The following is an 18,932-nucleotide window of genomic DNA, read 5'->3' as shown; positions in this document are numbered from 1 at the left end:
TTCATTTCAATGAGCTGCCGTTCCACCTTTTTTTTATTCAAATAAACTCTTCAGGGCAGGCCTCCCCTTGATATTTGTCTCAGACAGTGAAATGAGGACAGTGTCGGGGAGAAATACATTTTCCATCTTCAATTGGATTATTTTCAGACGTGCCATTTTCAGTCCTGTCAGCTCAGCTACAGTGCCATATGTCCGGTGTCACAAAGGTCATACTGTAACACCAGTCTCATCTCCTCTCAAAATGTCAAGTTGGACTAATTAGATGATTGCTTGACGCAGTGATTAACTTGCCAGTCTTTCCTGCCTATCCTGCATACCATCTGAAGATAGATTGTGCTAATTAAATAATCCTACAATTAAATGACTCAAACGCTTTCAAATTAACACTCGTTGGGCCGCCTCCACAAAATAAACTCGGCAGCCTTGGTTTATGCAGACATGGGTTTTGGCTTTTCCCCCTTTCTTTAATATACATTTTACTGCCAATATTATTCGTCTGGCGGGGAGAATATGAGCTTTGATGGAAAGCAGCCGTTCCCTCCAATACGTCAGACCGGAGAGTGTGGTGGCCGTAGCTGCGCTGCGACAGACAGCTTGTTTTAGTTTCAGAAGCCTCGTAATGAAGGACTGGTGCGTCTGCCGTCAGCGAGCGGCCGCTCCCGTTTGTCCGAGTGCCAGCTGGAAGACAGCGTCCTCTGTCTCAGCAAAACACAGGACCAGCACGCCTGCCGACCTCTGGGAGGGCCTTTCATTTTCCAGCAGCCGCAGAGGACTGGGATGACCTACATGGGTCAGAACATTTCCGCACTTCTTTGAAGTTGTGGCGAAATGGCTGTCCACGCCATCTACGTGCCATGCAGTTTGTCAGTCAGAACAGTCTAAGTGTTGTTTACACTCCTGCTTGCAGGCGGCGTATGTTCTGGGAAAGCTCCAACTCCTACTTTAGCAACCAATTTGACTAGACACCATGTTTTAGTCATGCTTCCCATGGCCGTTAGTTGACATTCTCAGCTCGCTCGCCCTGAAATGTGAAGCGTAGAAGTGGAGCAATGTTCTCACCTCCTGTTTGTGAACAGACAAGAAAAGTCTTAGGTCTGCACTTATATATAGTTAATGCTTTTCCATGGGTTCACACAGATGAAAAAAAACAACAACTATAGCTTCTCTAAAATGACTGCTTTATCTCTGACGGCTGAGGTATGATCTAGTAAGGTCAAACCATGTGCTATATGGGATTATTTGCCACACATTATTCAGCTACCCTGATTTTGCACTGCAGAAAATGAGAGTGAGAGAGTGAGAACGGAGTCGGCAAACGGTTGCATTCCCATATCCAGCGTCTTACAGGTGGTGAGCTGAGCCGCTAATCCGTGCTTTTCATGAATCCCACACTCATTTCATTCCCTAGACCCACAACATGCTGAGCCCTAATAAGGTGCTGCAAGTGACTGCTTCCTACTTCCCTCTCAAATGAAGGGGGTTGAGCATTGCATATGCTGTGCAGCATGGCCCTACATGATCTATGCAGATTACATGATGTTTTCATCCCTAATCTAGGAAAACCAAAGAATTTGGCCCTTAACAATTCTCTTACTGTACTGTACTGTAAAGTCATCCTTCTATCATGTAGCCTATATACATCCTTCCTGTATAAGATGTATGGGGTTTATGGCAGAGTAGTCTAAGAGACCTTCCTGTGTTTTTGCAAGTGGAAAAACAACAGCAGCAACCAAGTGTGTCCCTGAGTCACGGCTGCTTCTCCCTCACACAGACCAGCTCCTTCCTTGGACACGTGGAGAGAAAATTACTCAAACCAACAGATGTAACAAAATGTTACGATCAAAAAGTCAGAATGTTTGGAACTCGCAAAAGCCACGTCATAATTAAGCCTCTGAGACGGCTGCATGGAGTGCAAAAGAAAGCCGAGCAATTAAGGTATTATTTGAGAAATCTTTGAAAAGAGACTGAGGCTGAACGACAAAGCAACACATTAGGCATCTCAGGATTAGTGTTTTTCTTGCAGGATTTGTCAGAAGAAATAAAAGAACTAGCAGGCAGGCAGAAGGTGTAAATGAATTACTGAGTGGGCTGAATTACACTGCCACACACAGTGACCTCATCCATTAGCCTTTTGCAGATAAAAGGACCATGCTTTTAGGAATGAAAGACCAGAAACAACACAAGTGAACCCTCTGACTCGTTATTCCGTCTCAGCACTTGTTATTTCGTCTAAAGGGAGACTCGAGTCTGTGAATTTTTCTGCTCAGTACAACTCGAATGCACATTATTAACAATATGATTATACAACTCTGTGTGCAAGAAAAAAGCTTGTACAACCTTGAGCAATGTCTAATCAGAAAATATATGTTGCTCTATGCTCACCAGAGAACAGGATGGATGTTGCCCCTAAAATGTATGGAGTACAACATATTGCCCCCAGTTTCTTATATTCTGGAATAATTCAAATAAAGCCTATTTTAACATATTTATTGCATGTTTTATTGATGTATTCAGAGGATAAAAATCACATTGGCAACGTCTCCTTCATGACGACCATTTTACCAGCAATACAAGTAAATCTTGAATATAATCAAGCCAGCATTATTCCTATAAAAAGAGTGATCTTCCCACATGTTCTCTCACAGTGCTTTTGGCTTCATTATTCAATCACTCACCCCATTTTATTGGCACAGGAGTTTCCATTTTCACAGTAGAGGTGGCTCATTTTCAGGCGCAAATTAATGATGCCCTATATTTCTTCCCCAGTCATGTCAGATTAATCCCAATCAGGCTGATCCACACCTCAACCGCTGGCAAAGAGCCTCGTTCACAGTCACATCTCCCAACAGGAAAATAAGGAACACCAAGCTGAGGAAACTTACATCTTTGTTAACTTGAGAAATCAGGCTCTAATAAAGGAGAAGTAAGCCATCTGTAAAGATTATGGAAGGCCAAACAACATCATCTCCAAACTAGCTTTCATCTCTGCCATGAGTTCCTGTTTGCCATACTGATATTTCCCTAAAGCCGAGGTTTATACATTGATTTGCATTTTTTATTTATTTATTTATTTGTTTTATCAGCAATGAGGTTAATTCACAGGGACAGTTAATTTGCTATTATTATTTTTTTAATTTGCGTAAAAGACTGTCCTGCAGTTTACACACAATACAGAGGCTAACACATAGGACATTACTGTATGGTGGGACTCCATCTTCCCATATAGCTGTGACAGAGCATTGACCTTCCTCCTAGCTCTCATGCACTCACGTCCTGCATGAATGATTATGGATGCTGTAAAGGTTAATTAATGGCTGTGGAGAAAGCTGAGCTGATGGAAGAAAGAACATGATAACATCTCTCCTGGGACCAGGATTTTTGGTTTCATTTTCAAAGAATTTGCCATGTTCTCTTATTATCTTTACCCACACAAATAAAAGGAATTCAAGGACATAGTTAAGTCAGAGAGGGTTAAAGCGGAGCTTTTAATGAAGGATCTTTGGTTAAGTCATAAGGCACAAGGGCCTTTCAGATTTTGTAAATATTCCACATAATGACAGTTAAACATTAATTTTGGGGTGAAACTGGTCATGGTTAATGTGTTATGTTAGAAATGTGAAATTTATTTTTCTATCAATTGAATATTCATTGATCAACAGGCAAATAAATGTAGCTCTTGTATATAAGCCAGTTAGCTGTATGGGCTAATTTGCATTTGTTTTCCTCAGACAGATCTTAAAAAGGCAACCTAGATATCACACCTTTACACAAAATCTTTAAATACTAAATATCTTGTTGTTGTGCTTGCGCACTATTTCAACATGTTTCATGTAAACACCTGCTGTGTCTCACAGCCAGGGCTCAAAATTAGCACCAGCCACCAGCCAAATGCTGGTAAATTTTTAAGTTGGCTGGTAGATTTCAGACAGAAAATAAGTATTTCCTATTGAATGGCTGGTGGATTTCACCAGTTCATCTGTCTCTGGCTGGTAGATATTCACATTTCAAAAAGTTAATTTTGACCCCTGCTCACAGCCCATACTGTACATCCTGTAAGTCTGATTCATTTGTAGGCCTCAGCAAGCAACAATCAGGATTTTGAAAACCTGATCTGAACCTGTTATTCACCATTTCACCTTCCCTATGAGAGGTTCTTGCATTGTCCACAGTAGTGTTTCTATGCTTTGTAGCAATATCCGGTCTGTGTATCAGTGAGAGCGAAAGGTGAATAACAGGTTCAGATCAGTTTTTCAAAATCCTGATTGTTGCTTGCTGATGCCTACAAATGAATGCAAACAATCAGGATTTTGAAAAACTGATCTGAACCTGTTACTCACCATTTCACCATCCCTATACGACAGGTTCTTGGATTGTCCACAGTAGTGCTTCCCTTCTTTGTAGCAATATCCGGTGTGTGTGTGTGTGTGTGTGTGTGTGTGTATCTGCGAGAGTGAAAGTCACGGCTTCCTCATTGCACATGCAGGGAGGGGGAGAAACAAGCTCTCGGTAGCAGCGCTCACATCTGGACAAGTTTTATGAGTCTCTGTACTCATTAACGCGGAGGGTATAGCATGCATTTTTCACACGACATTAATAGCTGTGCTGTTTCAGCTGTATCCAACATGCACGCTGTTAGGCGTCTGTCATCTAAGCACGGCCAGCGAGCTCACGGTAGTCACACATGACAACTGCTCTTCATTAGTGTCTCCAGAGAGAGAGAGCACAGGACAAGTGAGCAGGACAATTGAGTGGGAATGAATAGGAAGTGAACTGGATTATGCCGGGAAAGAGAAGGAGCTGGAGAGGAGAGTGAGAATCAACAAGCGACAGACCAGAGGTGTTGAATAATACAGTGGAGAAAAAAAAAAGATTAGTTGTGCTGGAAACGTCTTTTAATTAACATTATTTTCATGAGCCAAATAAACATTGTGAGAACAATTCATAGAATGCTCTTTAAAATTCCAAGGCCACAAAAGCGTCAAAACACAACCCTGCAAATATGAACTGATACACAGAATATAAGGGTAGGTTATGAGAGGAAAAATAGAGAGACAGAGAGAATATTGTTGTCAACACACATTCAATGTCCACAACATCAAGGCCTCCAAATAAGCAACAGTTATGTTTTGCGACACAAAAAAGATTCTTGGATAAATACAGTGCAAGACCAAGCTCATCCGCCTCTTGTCCCTGTGCAGTAAGAAATGATATGCAGATACATATCAATTGTTTATAATGCTAAAAGTACTGTCATTAGGCTATATATTTCAAGGCTCACATTATATATTTGAGGGTTTCAAAAGTTCTTTCTGAGAAAAAACCGAAGCACCTAAAAGTAACAGCGACTTCCGAGGGATGCGTTGTCTTAACAGAGACACAATCTGATTGTATGACCCAAAGCTCTCTCAGCATCACTTTTCAATGTCCACGTCTAATACAGCTGCCCGGCCCTACACACTACCATTTTAGGATAATGGTGAAATACATGTGGCTGACCACTATAGGAAATGAGGGCTGGGAATCATCTGCATTTCTTTGGGGGGTTACTATGGGTATCGCTGCACAGCAGAGTTCTATGGATTTTGTTATGGCATACTGTAGCAATGATATGCTTAGCAACGATGATTCAGAGATGCGGATGGACTGAGAATGAATTCAAATCCTGGGAGACAAACTTTAGTTTGATCTTCGTCTGATGCCTGTCGAAATATGTGGCGGCTGGTTTTGGAGGTGTCTATCACTATGTGCTGCACTCTGCAGCCCTTTGAGAAGAGAGGAGAGTGGGTGTGGAGTGGGAACTTGAATATATTCACTGACACAGATTAAAAAAACAACAGCAAAAAAAAAAAAAAAAAAAGCAGGAGATATTTTAGTAACTGAACCTTTGGGCTTGCATGTGTATTGTAATACAAAGCTTTGGGCTTTAATATGTTTCTCTCAGGAGATTACAGCTAACACCCTCGATTTTACACAATGCAGACTAAGCTTAAGCTTTCAAGTCAATTACAGTTCCAGCACCTCTTCTCTGGCTTAAACCACTACACACAGTATCTGCAGCATAAGCCCAGCAATCTCTACAGCAGAGTGCAAAATTACTGACACAGAGTCATCACAATCAGGAGTGAGAGCCACACTCCAACAGTTTCACAATGAGCACTTCCTCACCAAGTTAAAACACATTGTTATGCGACACCTGACATATTATATTTGTGTTTTTGAAAAGAAGAACAGTTCATTACAGATTCAGATATGGTAACTACAAAAATAATATAATGCATACATAAATTCTCAGAGGCAACTAAGTTCAAAAAATGTCACACCCAAAGAAACAGTAAGACATTCAGACAATGTTCCTTGTACTGAAAAACTATTTCCCTTAATCTCATTTTAATATAAAAATGTTCACTTATTTAACAAGAAATTATACCAAAAATGATCATGATTACTCAAACAAACACTAAGAAAAATATCAGCATCACCTGTACCTTTTCCCAATTCCCCTTAGACCCCTCTCTGCTTAATGTAAACAAGCTCGTTTCCCATCAGTGCAAAAACACACAACAGAATAAAAAGCCTAAATAAATACGCATCAGAACTGCTGACCTGCAGCATTTAACTGTTTAAATGCCTGGAATATCCAAGCCTCTTCATCAAAAAGCCACACGTGTCTTCAATGAGTCTGATTTCCTTCCGAGGCATATTCTGCCTCCAGATATTGATGTTGGCTGGTGATATGTCCCCTTCATACATTAAATTGTACAGATTTGTAGAAGTGGTGAACATCAGTTGGTTTAGTGCCGAGGGTGTGACCGGGACACCGAGGAACGAGTGGATCCTCTCCGCCGTGTCCTGCGGAAAGTTCACCACGTCCTCGAACCTCACCCGCAGGTAGGCCTCCTCGGGCAGCGTGGCGCTGATGCGGAGGACGGCGGAGGTGTGTGCCAGCCACAGGTGGGCGAGCAGCAGGACAGGGTTCGTCTCGGACCGCGAGAGGAGTCGCCAGAGCGGCCGATACTCCTGGGCAAAGGCCGGGCACCTGTCCCTGTTGATGTCCTCTTTAAACATCAGGGCCAGGTGCTGTGGAATGTTTTTAAGGGAATACAGGCTGGGCTTGCTGTTATAGAGCATTAGGTAAATCCATGCCCGCGGGTCCCGGACCACGTAAATAGCCCTCAGCGAGGGTCCTACCACTTCCTGTATAAAAGGTAGTTTTAACGTCCAGCTGCCACTTCTGAGATTCAGCACCACCCGTGAATTAGGATATTCACCGATGTGCCTGCGTAGCTCGCGCACGTACTCCACGTCTCGCTCGATGCTCCCCCGCACCTTCCCCCTCACGTCGGCTGCCAGCTCTCTCCTCCTGGCTCTCTTCCGCCGGTCCCTGGGAGAGCTGGACCTGGAGGACAGCTTCACTCTCACCGGCTCGTGGAGGGGGATGTTCTGCAGGTGCAGATGCGTGTCGTGGACCAGCGAGTGCAGCCAGCCCTGGATGATCTTGTACTTCCCCCGCTGGGCGTCCGCTCTGGTCCACTCGCAGGCGTCCACCAAGGAGTCGAACTCAAACTCCGTCTCCGGGATATCCAGGTGCTCCGTGGGCACCCGCAGGTAAACGAAATCGGAGTTGTTGTAGAAAAGGTGCTTCAGAATGTCCGAGCCTGAGCCGGGCAAAGTTGTTATGACGATGGTCGGCAGCGGAAAGTGGCGCTGGTCATAAAGTCTCATCTGTTTGTTGACCTCAGGGCTGGTGGCAGCACCTTTCCACTTCACTCCACACAGTAGCTGGTCACAGCTATTTGAGACAAACAGCAGTTCAAAAATCCAGAGGAGGAGAACAGAAAGGAGGGCGTAGCGCATCAGCTTGCTAAAGCACACATAGAATTTCCTCTGTAGTGTCAGGAAGCCGATGGCAGCACAAAGTATTACCCCTGCTATCACATTTACTGTGAACCCAAAGTCAAACAGCTGACTGTCAACTGTAGTTTGCTTTGGGATGAGTTGTGCACCAAGACCAAAGCGGATAATTTGATGTCTGTCTTCAATTTTGGCATATCCGCCAAAACCAAGGTAGTTTGAACGTGCCCCTATGTCTCGGTGGTTGGTTGCAATGGAAACTATTTTCTCTGTGTTGTTAATGATGACTGACAACCGCACACCGTTTTTGCTGTCATCAATAAACCTGCAGCCGGATACTTTAACATAAGGCCCATGCATCACATAGGCCATTCTGCTTATTGTATTCTGCATCGGAAAGGTGACATTGATGAACTGCGTCCACCTTTTTTTAAACTCGGCTGCCTGCTCTGCCTCCTGAATTTTAGTGTCTGGGCTAAAGCCCCGACTATCAACCCAGAACATTTTGTAATGGGCGTCCCAAACGTCCATCAGCGCACCACTCAACCTGTCCATGAACCTATAGGGGACGTATTTAAAGTCAATGTCAAGGTTGTGAAAGAATGCACTAAGTGTTTTCACTGGCGAGTCTTCCCATTTTTCCACATGGTCGACCACTAACAAAGTCTGGGAGTTGAGCAGCACGAGAGCCCTGTAAACACTCTTCAGTCTCATGGCGGACGAGTAGGCCGAGGCCGACTCGCCGCTAACAAACATGGAGTCGCGGTGAGATGAGGCCGCCACCACCTCGCCGGCGCTTTCCCCCACGCCCTCGTCTGTCCACCTCAGCCACTTCCCACACTCCCCGAGCTGACCCTCCCAGGGGGCATTGCACTGGCTGGTGGGGGAAGGACCGAAGACCAGCACGTTGTTCAGGTAGCTGTATTTGGGCCCATAAAGAGCCTCCGACACAAACACTTGTCCGTTAGGGGCAAAAGTAAACGAGTTTTGGTCTGGGTGTTCATGTCCCGGGTTAAAGCTATTCCAACCATCGACCCACGTGTAGGGCTTGGCATGGACAATGTCGTAGACAGCCCTGCCACCCAGCTTCCCAGATTTAAACGAGAGAAATGTGTTGCCCTGGTTGTTAGGTAAGCCTGCTCCGTATGTTACAACCCCCCAGTTCGAAAAAATATGCATTTTGGGCGTGTCATAATCATGAGGGGGCTGGGGTGTCAGGTGAGCATTGTACCAAATAAACTCTGTGTGCAGTGTTGTCCAGCGCTGAGCCGAGGACTGACCCATCGGGCCATCTTTAGGTCTGTGCTTCCTTATTTGCTGTGCGAGCCAGTTGCCGGTGCCATTTTTCATTACAAAGCTGTCCAGGAAAACGAGCTGACTCTCTGGTCCATAGAACCAGTTGTAATTGGAGTCAGCTATGCCAACTGTCCTTTGGAAGCCTGGTAACAAGGTAGCATAATAAAACCAAAAGTGATTACGTAGCCAGTTGTTTTGTGTGTTATCAATATTAAAGTGGCGCTGTGCAAGAAACACATATTGTGTGATTGACTTAGCTGTGTAACTCCCATATGCCACCCCTTCATCTAAAGAGCCATCTACAACATGGTTAAGTAAGAACATTGTTTTTTCCATATAATTAACTGAGACTTGCTTCCAAACCATGCTCTCTGGGTCGTCGTGTGTGCCTACCACAATTGCACCAGTTAAAATGGCAAGGATATTAGTGGTCTGGTGATTCTGAAGGAACTGCTTTCCCCAGCCTCTGTATTTAGACGTCTCGTACATCTCCTCCGTCTCTCTGCGTAGTCTCCTCAGATAAAGATCACGTCTCTGTTGGTCCAGATAAGAATAAATAAAGTCAAAGGCGGTTGCAAAACCAGTGAGTGAGTGAGCCATGGGCACCTCGTCGTTCGGCGCACTTGTGACTTTCCAGTCCGGATACTCGGCCATGCGGTCCATAAACTTAACCAGAAACTGTAGGGCAGCCGAGTCCTCTGGAGCCAACAAGCAATACAGAGCCAGAGGTGGTAAGTTGTTCCCATAAATCTCATTCCACTTGCTAGAGAACTCCTCATGTTTAGCTGGGGGCATGTAGAGCGGAGGGCTGGAGAGCATGGTCAACACGGCTGCCCTGATGACTTTGAAGATGTGGCTGTGTGTGGTGGTGGACCTTTGTCTCATGACTTGTACATCCGCTTGGTTAAAATAGAGGTTGGGGTGAGGATTACTGGCTTGAAGCTTTCGGAGTTCAGGTATTCTGTCCTGTGTAAGTTTTAGCTGCCCATAGTCACTGAAAAAATCTTTGTCGGATGCATTGAAAATGCCAGAAAAAGCATCTCCAGTAGCAAACAAGTAAACAAAAAGTATGAAGTGTGTAATGCACTTTTCCGCCATGATGAACTCAACGTTCTGTATTTCAATCCCATTAAATTGGCATGATTGTAAGTTCTTGAATTATTACATCCAGTTCAAATATTTCGTCCATTTTTAAACTCAGTTACAGAGACATGCACTGGTCTCTCACAGATTAAACAGAAGAAATGTCAGTGATCCTCTGATTGTCTTTAACCTTTCCAACTTAAGTAGGTGGTATATGATGTTGTTTCATTAGACATCCTCTCCCCTGCTGCGCTGATACTATTCACAGAAGCGGGAGGTTCAGCACAAGTCTGTGGTTATTTGTCATGAATATGAGGAGTCGACTGCAAAAGGAAGAGAGTGAGATAATTTAGGTAGGCTAAGCACAAAAGTCTGACTGAAGCATACATTTCAGCAACATCAAGCGCATCTGTCGAACTTACATCTGGAAACAGGATTCTGTAGTGTTCACCTCCGAGCGAATATTAAAATTAGACAGAATCGTGTTGGGTCAATCTTTTATGTGAAAAAAAGTCCTGTTCAAGTAATCCGAAAGGGATCGACCAGTAGTAATATTAGCCAGAGGAGATGACAGGTTTACATGGAACGCGATCAGATGTTAGTGAGCTATATCCATTCGATTCTGCAGACAGGTCCTCTTTAGACGGTATGAGAGAGAATATGGAGGCTGGCACCTTCTCTTGTGACCAGCGTCAAAGTAGTATTGATCGTCCTTCGCCAAAACATATTCCCGTGGACAAACATCAGTCAGCCCCAGTCAGTGTCCGGTCCAATGGCAACCAGCCACAGGGTTTTTATTCTCCTCGCCCCGGCAGCAACATGCACACACCAAACTAACTGGAGCATTTCCGCACCTGACACTGCAGCCAGTCCTGTGTGTAATGTCTGCGTTGAACAAGGTTTCGTTCGTTTTAGATGAGTAACACTTCATCTCTCTCCACCTACTGGTAGGCTGCCCATCCACCCCGAAGCCTTCTCAGAATTACTCCGTTATTGGACAAGTTCAGAGGAAGTTCGATAAACCAGGTACATAAACAGTGGAACTGTTGATTAATATTACAAAATAACACGCCGTCTTTCATGTAAAACACCCGTTGAGTATGACCAGTTCGTGTACTAAGCGGGCATTTTCCTCTGTCTGCCGCAGAATTTCGCAGAGCGTGCTAAGAACACGGAACTTGTGGTTGTGCCTCCGTTACATTCCATGTAGGCTAAGCTAGGATGGTGTGGTTGTTTTCTTTAATTTATCGGAAGAGTACAACACATAGCCTACAGAGGGCTCTCTCTCTCTTGCAGGTCCCTGTCGCTATCTCTTCCCCTCCTTCTTTCTCTCTCTCTCTCTTGGCTCTGCCACCCTCAGGTGAACTAAATGTCAAGATGATCAGACATGCTAAAATATAAAGGTTATAGGAAAAAAAAAAAACAGGTTGGTGGAAGTGAAATCTAATAATATGCGCCTCTATGCACGGGTATGAAGTATGCATGTCTATATCTCAATCTCTCAATCAATCAATCAATCAATCAATCAATAGTGTATATACTCCAAGTTTATTCATAGCCTATCATTGAGGGGTACAAAGGAGGGAGGAGGAGTTTATTCATATTTTGAGGGGGGAACATCACAATATCATTGTAACAAGCTCTAATGTGCAGGCTGTAATTTAAATAGGCTTGTATACAGTATCTTGTTCTCCTTTACGTTCTAAAACTACAGTAGGTTTAGTTGAGACCGCACTTCATCACCGAGCTGAGCCACTGGCTTGAGGGAATTCACAAGCCTGATCCCAAAGGAAGGAGAGATGTAGAGGACAAAATGAGAATGGATAGTCCTCACTTTATCCTTAGACTCAGAGGGGAAAAGGAATGGAGGTCAGATTCAAAATACCAACTACTGGGAGCTTACATGAACTAAAATCCAGTGACACAAGGCATGGACTAAAGCAGAGAATCCACAACATAAAGCCAGGTCATGTTGTTCACGATGGTGTAATCTTTCTCTATTCATATTCATACATTCCTGTAAACAGCTGTTCACAATTCACAATTCTAATTTATCACCTTGTGCAGAGAAAACAATTGTCATGAAATTGCCGTGATGTGTGTGTCTGAAGTCATTGTCTTCATTAAATTCATTCTTGTTTTTTTTTTGTTTGTTTGTTTGTTTTTTCAAACAGGTACCCTACTCATTTCTGTTAATTGTCCATCTGCTCATATCAGAGGGATGGGGAGTTTGCTGATGAGTCTATCCCTGGAACCAATTGTAAGCTTTTTGAACTTTTTATTTTATTTTCTATCAATTCTGAGATAATTACTCATCATCAAGAGTATGACGACTAAATGAAAATGACGTTGCTTGCTTTATTCCCTGCAGTACTGGTGTACAGATTTTGTTTCTTTGAAGGCTGTTTTTTTTCCCTCAAAAGACGTATGCATCTCTAGAGACTCACCACATCAGAAAGAAAACAGCGAAGTTAAAAGCAGTTCCCATGGTATTTGGGTATATTTATTATCAAATAACATGAAAACATTTAATATCGTTTTTCTTCTATTACAGAATATTTGCTACATGACAGAATGATTTAAATTTCAAAGATGCAATCACATTATATTGTTGCCTCATTCATTTTAAAACAAATTTAATTAAATCTTCTTCAAAACTTGTGGATGTTTGAAACCAATTTGCATGTGTGCAGCAACAAGTTAATGAATAAGAATGACAAAAATGTACCCAGCCTAGACAAGTTATGGTGCATCTACAGGCAACGTGTGTTTAGGAGGGCTGGGTGGGTTTTTAAGGGATTTGGGAGCATTGGTGTAGAGAGCCATAAATATTACACAGCTAGGTTGGTGAACTCAAAAGCTGCCCTTATTAAAAATGTGACATGCTGAGAGAGATGTACTGTCAGAAGCAAGCACTAACATGCTCTCTCTTTTTTTATCGTTGTCAAAGAGAATTTCTACGTCTAATATTAGCCCATTATAGAGCAAGTGTTAAGTTGGATAAAAGTATAGAATCATTCTTATGAGCTCCTCTTGTCAGTAACTTGAAAATGTACCGTATGTCTGAGAGAAAAGCAGTATGGCAAAGGTGGGCGCTATTTATAGACCATATTACCTTCCAACATTCAAACTATACCCTACAGTTGTTTAAGATCTACTTACGACTCAATCTTTGATGGAGTGTTTTCACACATACTGTATGTGAAGGGAGGTTACACTTATCAGCATAACCTGTAGGGAAGTGACAGCTCATTCATGAGAATGTCAGATTATATGCCTTTAATGTGACATATTGTAACTGGTGCAATATACAGTAGTTAGAATGATGCTGCCACTGTACTTTATTGAATATTCAATATCAAAATAATAGTGGATATCTAAATCTAAACACTATGATTTTCGAACAGATCATTTCATGTAAAGTATAGGCATTGTGTTTGGTGTCACTTTCAAAAAGCTGAAACGAAATACAAAGAAGTGTGCCCTTTGTGTTTTGCGAAATAAATGTCCAAAGAGGCATAACATGGTCATAAAACATTTATTGCCACACAGCGTGTCGATAACTGTTATTCTCTCTATGGAAGTGCATGGCACAACAAAGCTCTTAAACTTTCTATAAATATTTCAGGATGCTAATTTCAGACTCCCTGAAGGGCATTTATTTGGGAAACAAAAAACACACACACACGCACACACACACACACACACACACACACACACACACACACACACACACACACACACACACACACACACACACACACACACACAGAGATACAGTATATATACTGTATATCATTATACTAATGGCCCAATGTCATCCACTAGAAAGTGTATCATGGGCATGAACCCATTAAGTTGCGGTGCAGATCCGATTACACATACATAACATACATTATACATTACATAATTCTATGTCTAAACAAATTTGTCAGAATATCTTAGTTTACTGTTGATTATAATGACTAATAAAACCCAGTTTTTCTAAATCGTTATTCATGACGTCAGTACAACTTTGCGCAGACTACACAATACTCATTTGTGAGTGTCTGTAAGATGGGCTTCTTATTTCTATGTTTGGAGTTTAACTGGTAATCTAGCCACAACTTTCCTTCCTTTCCCCACTCATCTCATACAGCTGCAGAGTATCAGGCATTTTCAAAGTGGAACATCTAACTGAACTAAACAAATTTCTTATTTCCTTTTTCTCTTCCTGTATCACACTCCTTATAATCATGTTGGTCAAATAACACGCCAAATGACTTAAGAAACCGGCGTGACATTCTACGCCTTTTGGTGAGATCAGGCTGGTTGGTGCCCTAGCTTACAGTTTAATAGGGTCCTTGGCCTAATGCCTATACTGAAACAATGAAACACATAATATTTGTTTCAGCAAAGACATCAACGTACTGTACTGTAATTTACCTAGACAGTTATGGACCATTTGATTTACATGTCACTAAAAACTTCAAACAACTTTTCTTCAGGTCTTAGTGAGAACAAACTATTGCACACATCCCCCTCCTCCATTTGTATCCCATCTCCTAGAGAAAGACAGAAGGGGACCAACGATTCCAACACTGTTATCACCTTTTCATAGTAACCTCTGAAACCGTTGATTACCTCAGCCATTGACTCTCTCTCTCTCTCTCTCTCTCTCTCTCTCTCTCTCTCTCTCTCTCTGTCTCGTTGCCAGACATTCTGCCATCCTGCTATTTTGATTCACTGCCTTTGGCCTCTCCCAGTGTGGTTGCCGTGGCTGCCACCAAGGAGCATTTGATGTGGTGATGTGAGGAATGTGTCTTCTTCTCCTTCTCAACCACTGGCATCCCTAGAGTGTGGAGAGTCATGAGCTGAGCTATACCTTAAAGAGTCTTGGGATCCACATTTATGATGGAACCCTTCAGAACCGGATGATTTGTTGACCCCACTCCAAGGAACCAGTGAAGAGGGTATAATTGAATGAAAGTGGATGGATGAAAGTCATCAAACATTTGCTATGCCCTGGCCCTGCGATGCGTCAGTCGCACCCAGAAATTCCTCGGTCAGAAATTAAAACAACGCTACAATTAAAATGCTGTTTAAACGCGCCTCCTTGGGTAACAACAATAGTTTGCACTATAATTTCACATTGTTTGTTAGGCAGTAAATATCCACTGCCCTACTGTTGTTTACTAAGGTCATAAAAAGTTTCATGAGGCCACACAATATTATAATTAAGCATACAGTAGAATTTTGATTTATAATAACCAAAAGCCAATACATGAAAAGCCAATGCTGTACACTATATCTATGCCAATGCAGTGATCAATGAGATAAACCAAAACATGAACATATAACTGCAGCTACACATTCAACATTCACTGGTACCATACCACAACATGCCATATAAACCATACTGTATAAGCCATACTGTATAAACACAAACCACATACATGTGTTTGCTGTTATCAGAGCCTGAGGGAAAAGAGTGGAGTTAAGACATGTGCAGCTCACCATGTCATTTAGAGAGTAGAGAGAAACTGTATTCTATCATGGGTGATGATAATAATAATAGTATTAATGATTGATAGATAGATAGATAGATAGATAGATAGATAGATAGATATAGATAGATAGATAGATAGATAGATAGATAGATAGATAGATAGATAGATAGATAGATAGATTGATGAGAACCAGTTGGATTTCATTCTGTGAATATCATACTGTAGTGACAGACCTTTGTGATCTCTGGACAGGCAGTATCTGATGTATTTCCTGTTTGTCTATTCTGCAACAGCATTTATTGTCCAATCTGGTTGTGACAAAGCATTTAAACTCATAACAATGACACTGTGAACTGTGCAAGCCTCTGTATTGTGATGAATTTCAATATTTAAATTGACACTCTTGGAGACAGCCCACGTGATGTTCTTGATTGCATGTTTATAGCCCAATTTAAACAGAATTTCAAATAAGGGTGTCATGAAAGAACCCAGTATTACTCACATAATGGCCTGCAAATGCCCCTACATGAATATTTATGTTTTCCAAAGAAAGTGTTCTTCAGCATTAGTAATTTTAGTGGCCCTGGGGTATTCATCCCAATTCATATTTACTGGTCCATAAATAATGAAAATCGCTCTCTGGTAAAGCTGTGTCATGACAGAAACGATGTTTTAAGTCAAAGTCACAGTCAGCATTTTCATAAAGGCTGAAGAAATTACAGTGGTTGCATATGCAGTGTGTGTGTGTGTGTGTGTGTGTGTGTGTGTGTGTGTGTGTGTCATCCCCAGATTGATTCTGTCAAGCAGAACCAGTGATCCAAAATCAGCCACAGCTAAGGCTTTGTCAAGAGCCGAAGTGATCATCCCTGACAGTATGTTCCAGCCACCCAATTATAGCCATTACGAAAGAAAGACAATAACAGTGCCTGCTAGTCTCCCCGCCACTGTAGTAGTGGATCCACCACACAGACGACTCTCGTTGCTAACCATTAAAATTCTCATGTTGCATTTTAGAGACAAAAATGGAGTCTAATTTTTTTTGCACAGATGAAATTACTTCTGCTCAACCAATGGGGATATGTGGAATCGGGGAGGAGAGATAAGGAATGTGAATTCCCTGTAAAGATGTGAACACAGCCTACAGAGAGCACTGCGATTAAAACCCTCTTTGATGAAAAATGGAATTATGAACATAGACTTGTCCTCTCAGTGAAGGATGCCTCACTAGAAAAGGGAGGCTGTCATCCTGAGCCTTGAAGTAAATCCCTTGACATTTCCTGATGTGATTTTTAATTAATTCTGAAGTTTCTGGCATAAAAAGGAGAAACTTTCCGTGTGATGAAACGTCCTTTTGATCCCTGGTCTGGTGTAACTTTGAAGGGCATCGGGAGGAATCACAAAAGTGTTGCTAAATCAAATGGCATGTTGCTACCTCATACATGCATAAAGGTAGGTTTGATATTGCCAAAGAAAAACTTGAGCTATGCAATAAAAGTTTGAAGGTTTTTTTTTTTTTAGTTTTTGTCAAAAAATTCCACGTGCCAACAAGAAGGAACTATCTATAGCCTGATTCTTCTAGAGGACAACACAAGAACATCAAGGCAAGAGAAGGTCAGGGGAATTGGATGTAAATCCCTTGTCTGTTCTCTTGCTTTGTACAGTAACATACAGTAGGAGAGGCAGGGACTGTCACCTTGCCTGGAAGTGAAGTAAACAGAGGAATAAAAATAAATACATGGTCATGTACAGTGGGGGAGGAAGGGAGGATGTGGAAGGGGAGCACAAACAGACTGTAATGTTGCTGTTCTCTGGCTTGTGTCATATTTAAAAAAAACAAAACAATGTGTCTCTCTAATCTCATGTTGTAAAATCCCAAAGACATGGTTGTGCCCAGAATAGAACTCATTATAGTGCAGATGTGGCGTGTTCAGCGAGCGGCAGTGGGAGCAGGTTGTGTACAGCGTGTCACTCTGAGCAGAAGATACCCTACAGTACAGTACCGGGGTGTTGCTGGTATGTGAGGACGTGAGCACTAACTGCGATTGCTTATTTGAGTGTACGGAAATATCCTCTCTAGACGCCCCTAACCTCACTTTGTGTAACTCACAGAGAAGCCTCGCTGACATGTGTACATTACAGTATGTAGAAAGTAGAAACAGATTGTTTTTCAATGGAGAAAGGAGGAGCTCCAGTGATTCTGTGTGGGATGTGTGGTCTGGACTACATAAACTGAGACTGATTGGATGTAATGTAAAAGCAACTGATTGGTCTCCCTCTCTCTCTCTCTCTCTCTCTCTCTCTCTCTCTCTCTCTCTCTCTCTCTCTCTCTCACTTCCTCTATACTCTCCCACTTTCTCTCTCTTTTCCCACCCTTTTGGATCATAAGCCCATCTCACAACTGATGCATCACATCCAGGGTCAGCCAGGATACCACAGAATGTCTGGTGATGCACTGATGCAAGTGATTTCTGTGTAACTATTCTGCTACAGGTTCACAGCTCACAAACACATACAAAAAAAAAAAAAAAAATACAGATGGCTATTCAGTCTCTGGATTGTGTTACCTCAGCAACAGCTTTCACTGCCTTGCCATTGCACACTTTTCTGTGGAGCTGGCAGAGACGACATCTCTGGTGTCTTTGTATCCAAAAGTATTCTTAACACACATTAAAAAGGAAGTCTTCCATTCCCTCTGACCCACAAGAGTAAAACTATTTGAAAGCCAACAATACCCACTGTAGACAAACTGACTGCTAATGGAGACAGCCAGAGAGAGCTCTGTTTCCTTATCTTCAGACGGGCTTTTATTTTTCTGTGATGAACAACACCCCTAAAAAGAGTTTCCTCCCTATACCACAACTCAGAATCAACCCAAGCAGTGCTTGTGTTGGAGGAAAATAAGATCAGTTTTCGGTGGGTTAAAGGTTTGCCCAATGCAATTCCACCAAGGGATAGTGAAAAATAACCAAAGATCAGTGTTGGGAGGGTTACTTTTAGAAATGTATTCCACAACAGAATACAGAATACATGCCCTAAAATGTATGTTGTGATGTATTCCGATAGATTACTCACAGTGAATAACGCATTTTGAATCCTTTGGATTATATCAGCATTGTGTTATATTTCATTGCAGTGGATGAAGCAGTCATGTGAGGTTAGATGAGGTTGTGAGGCCCATAGTGTTAACAGCAACCCACAACCTGCTTTAGTGAG

General features: G+C 42.3%; 1 protein-coding gene across 1 annotated transcript; it reads right to left on the bottom strand.

Moving 5' to 3' along the window:
* Window positions 1–4,885: 4,885 nt before the first annotated feature.
* On the bottom strand, window positions 4,886–10,216 carry LOC134066104 (dermatan-sulfate epimerase-like protein). Its single transcript, XM_062521310.1, has one exon. It carries the CDS (start codon window positions 10,030–10,032, stop codon window positions 6,613–6,615), a length of 3,420 nt encoding a protein of 1,139 aa, XP_062377294.1. The 5' UTR covers window positions 10,033–10,216; the 3' UTR covers window positions 4,886–6,612.
* Between the last annotated feature and the right edge of the window lie 8,716 nt (window positions 10,217–18,932).

The sequence above is a fragment of the Sardina pilchardus genome, chromosome 19 (genome assembly GCF_963854185.1).
Source record: "Sardina pilchardus chromosome 19, fSarPil1.1, whole genome shotgun sequence".
NCBI lineage: Eukaryota > Metazoa > Chordata > Actinopteri > Clupeiformes > Clupeidae > Sardina > Sardina pilchardus.
This window is presented reverse-complemented; position numbering and strand designations above follow the sequence as displayed.

Coding starts and splice junctions, on each gene's coding strand:
- LOC134066104 (XM_062521310.1), bottom strand. CDS start 10,032: ATGAGACAAAGGTCCACCACCACACACAGCCACATCTTCAAAGTCATC.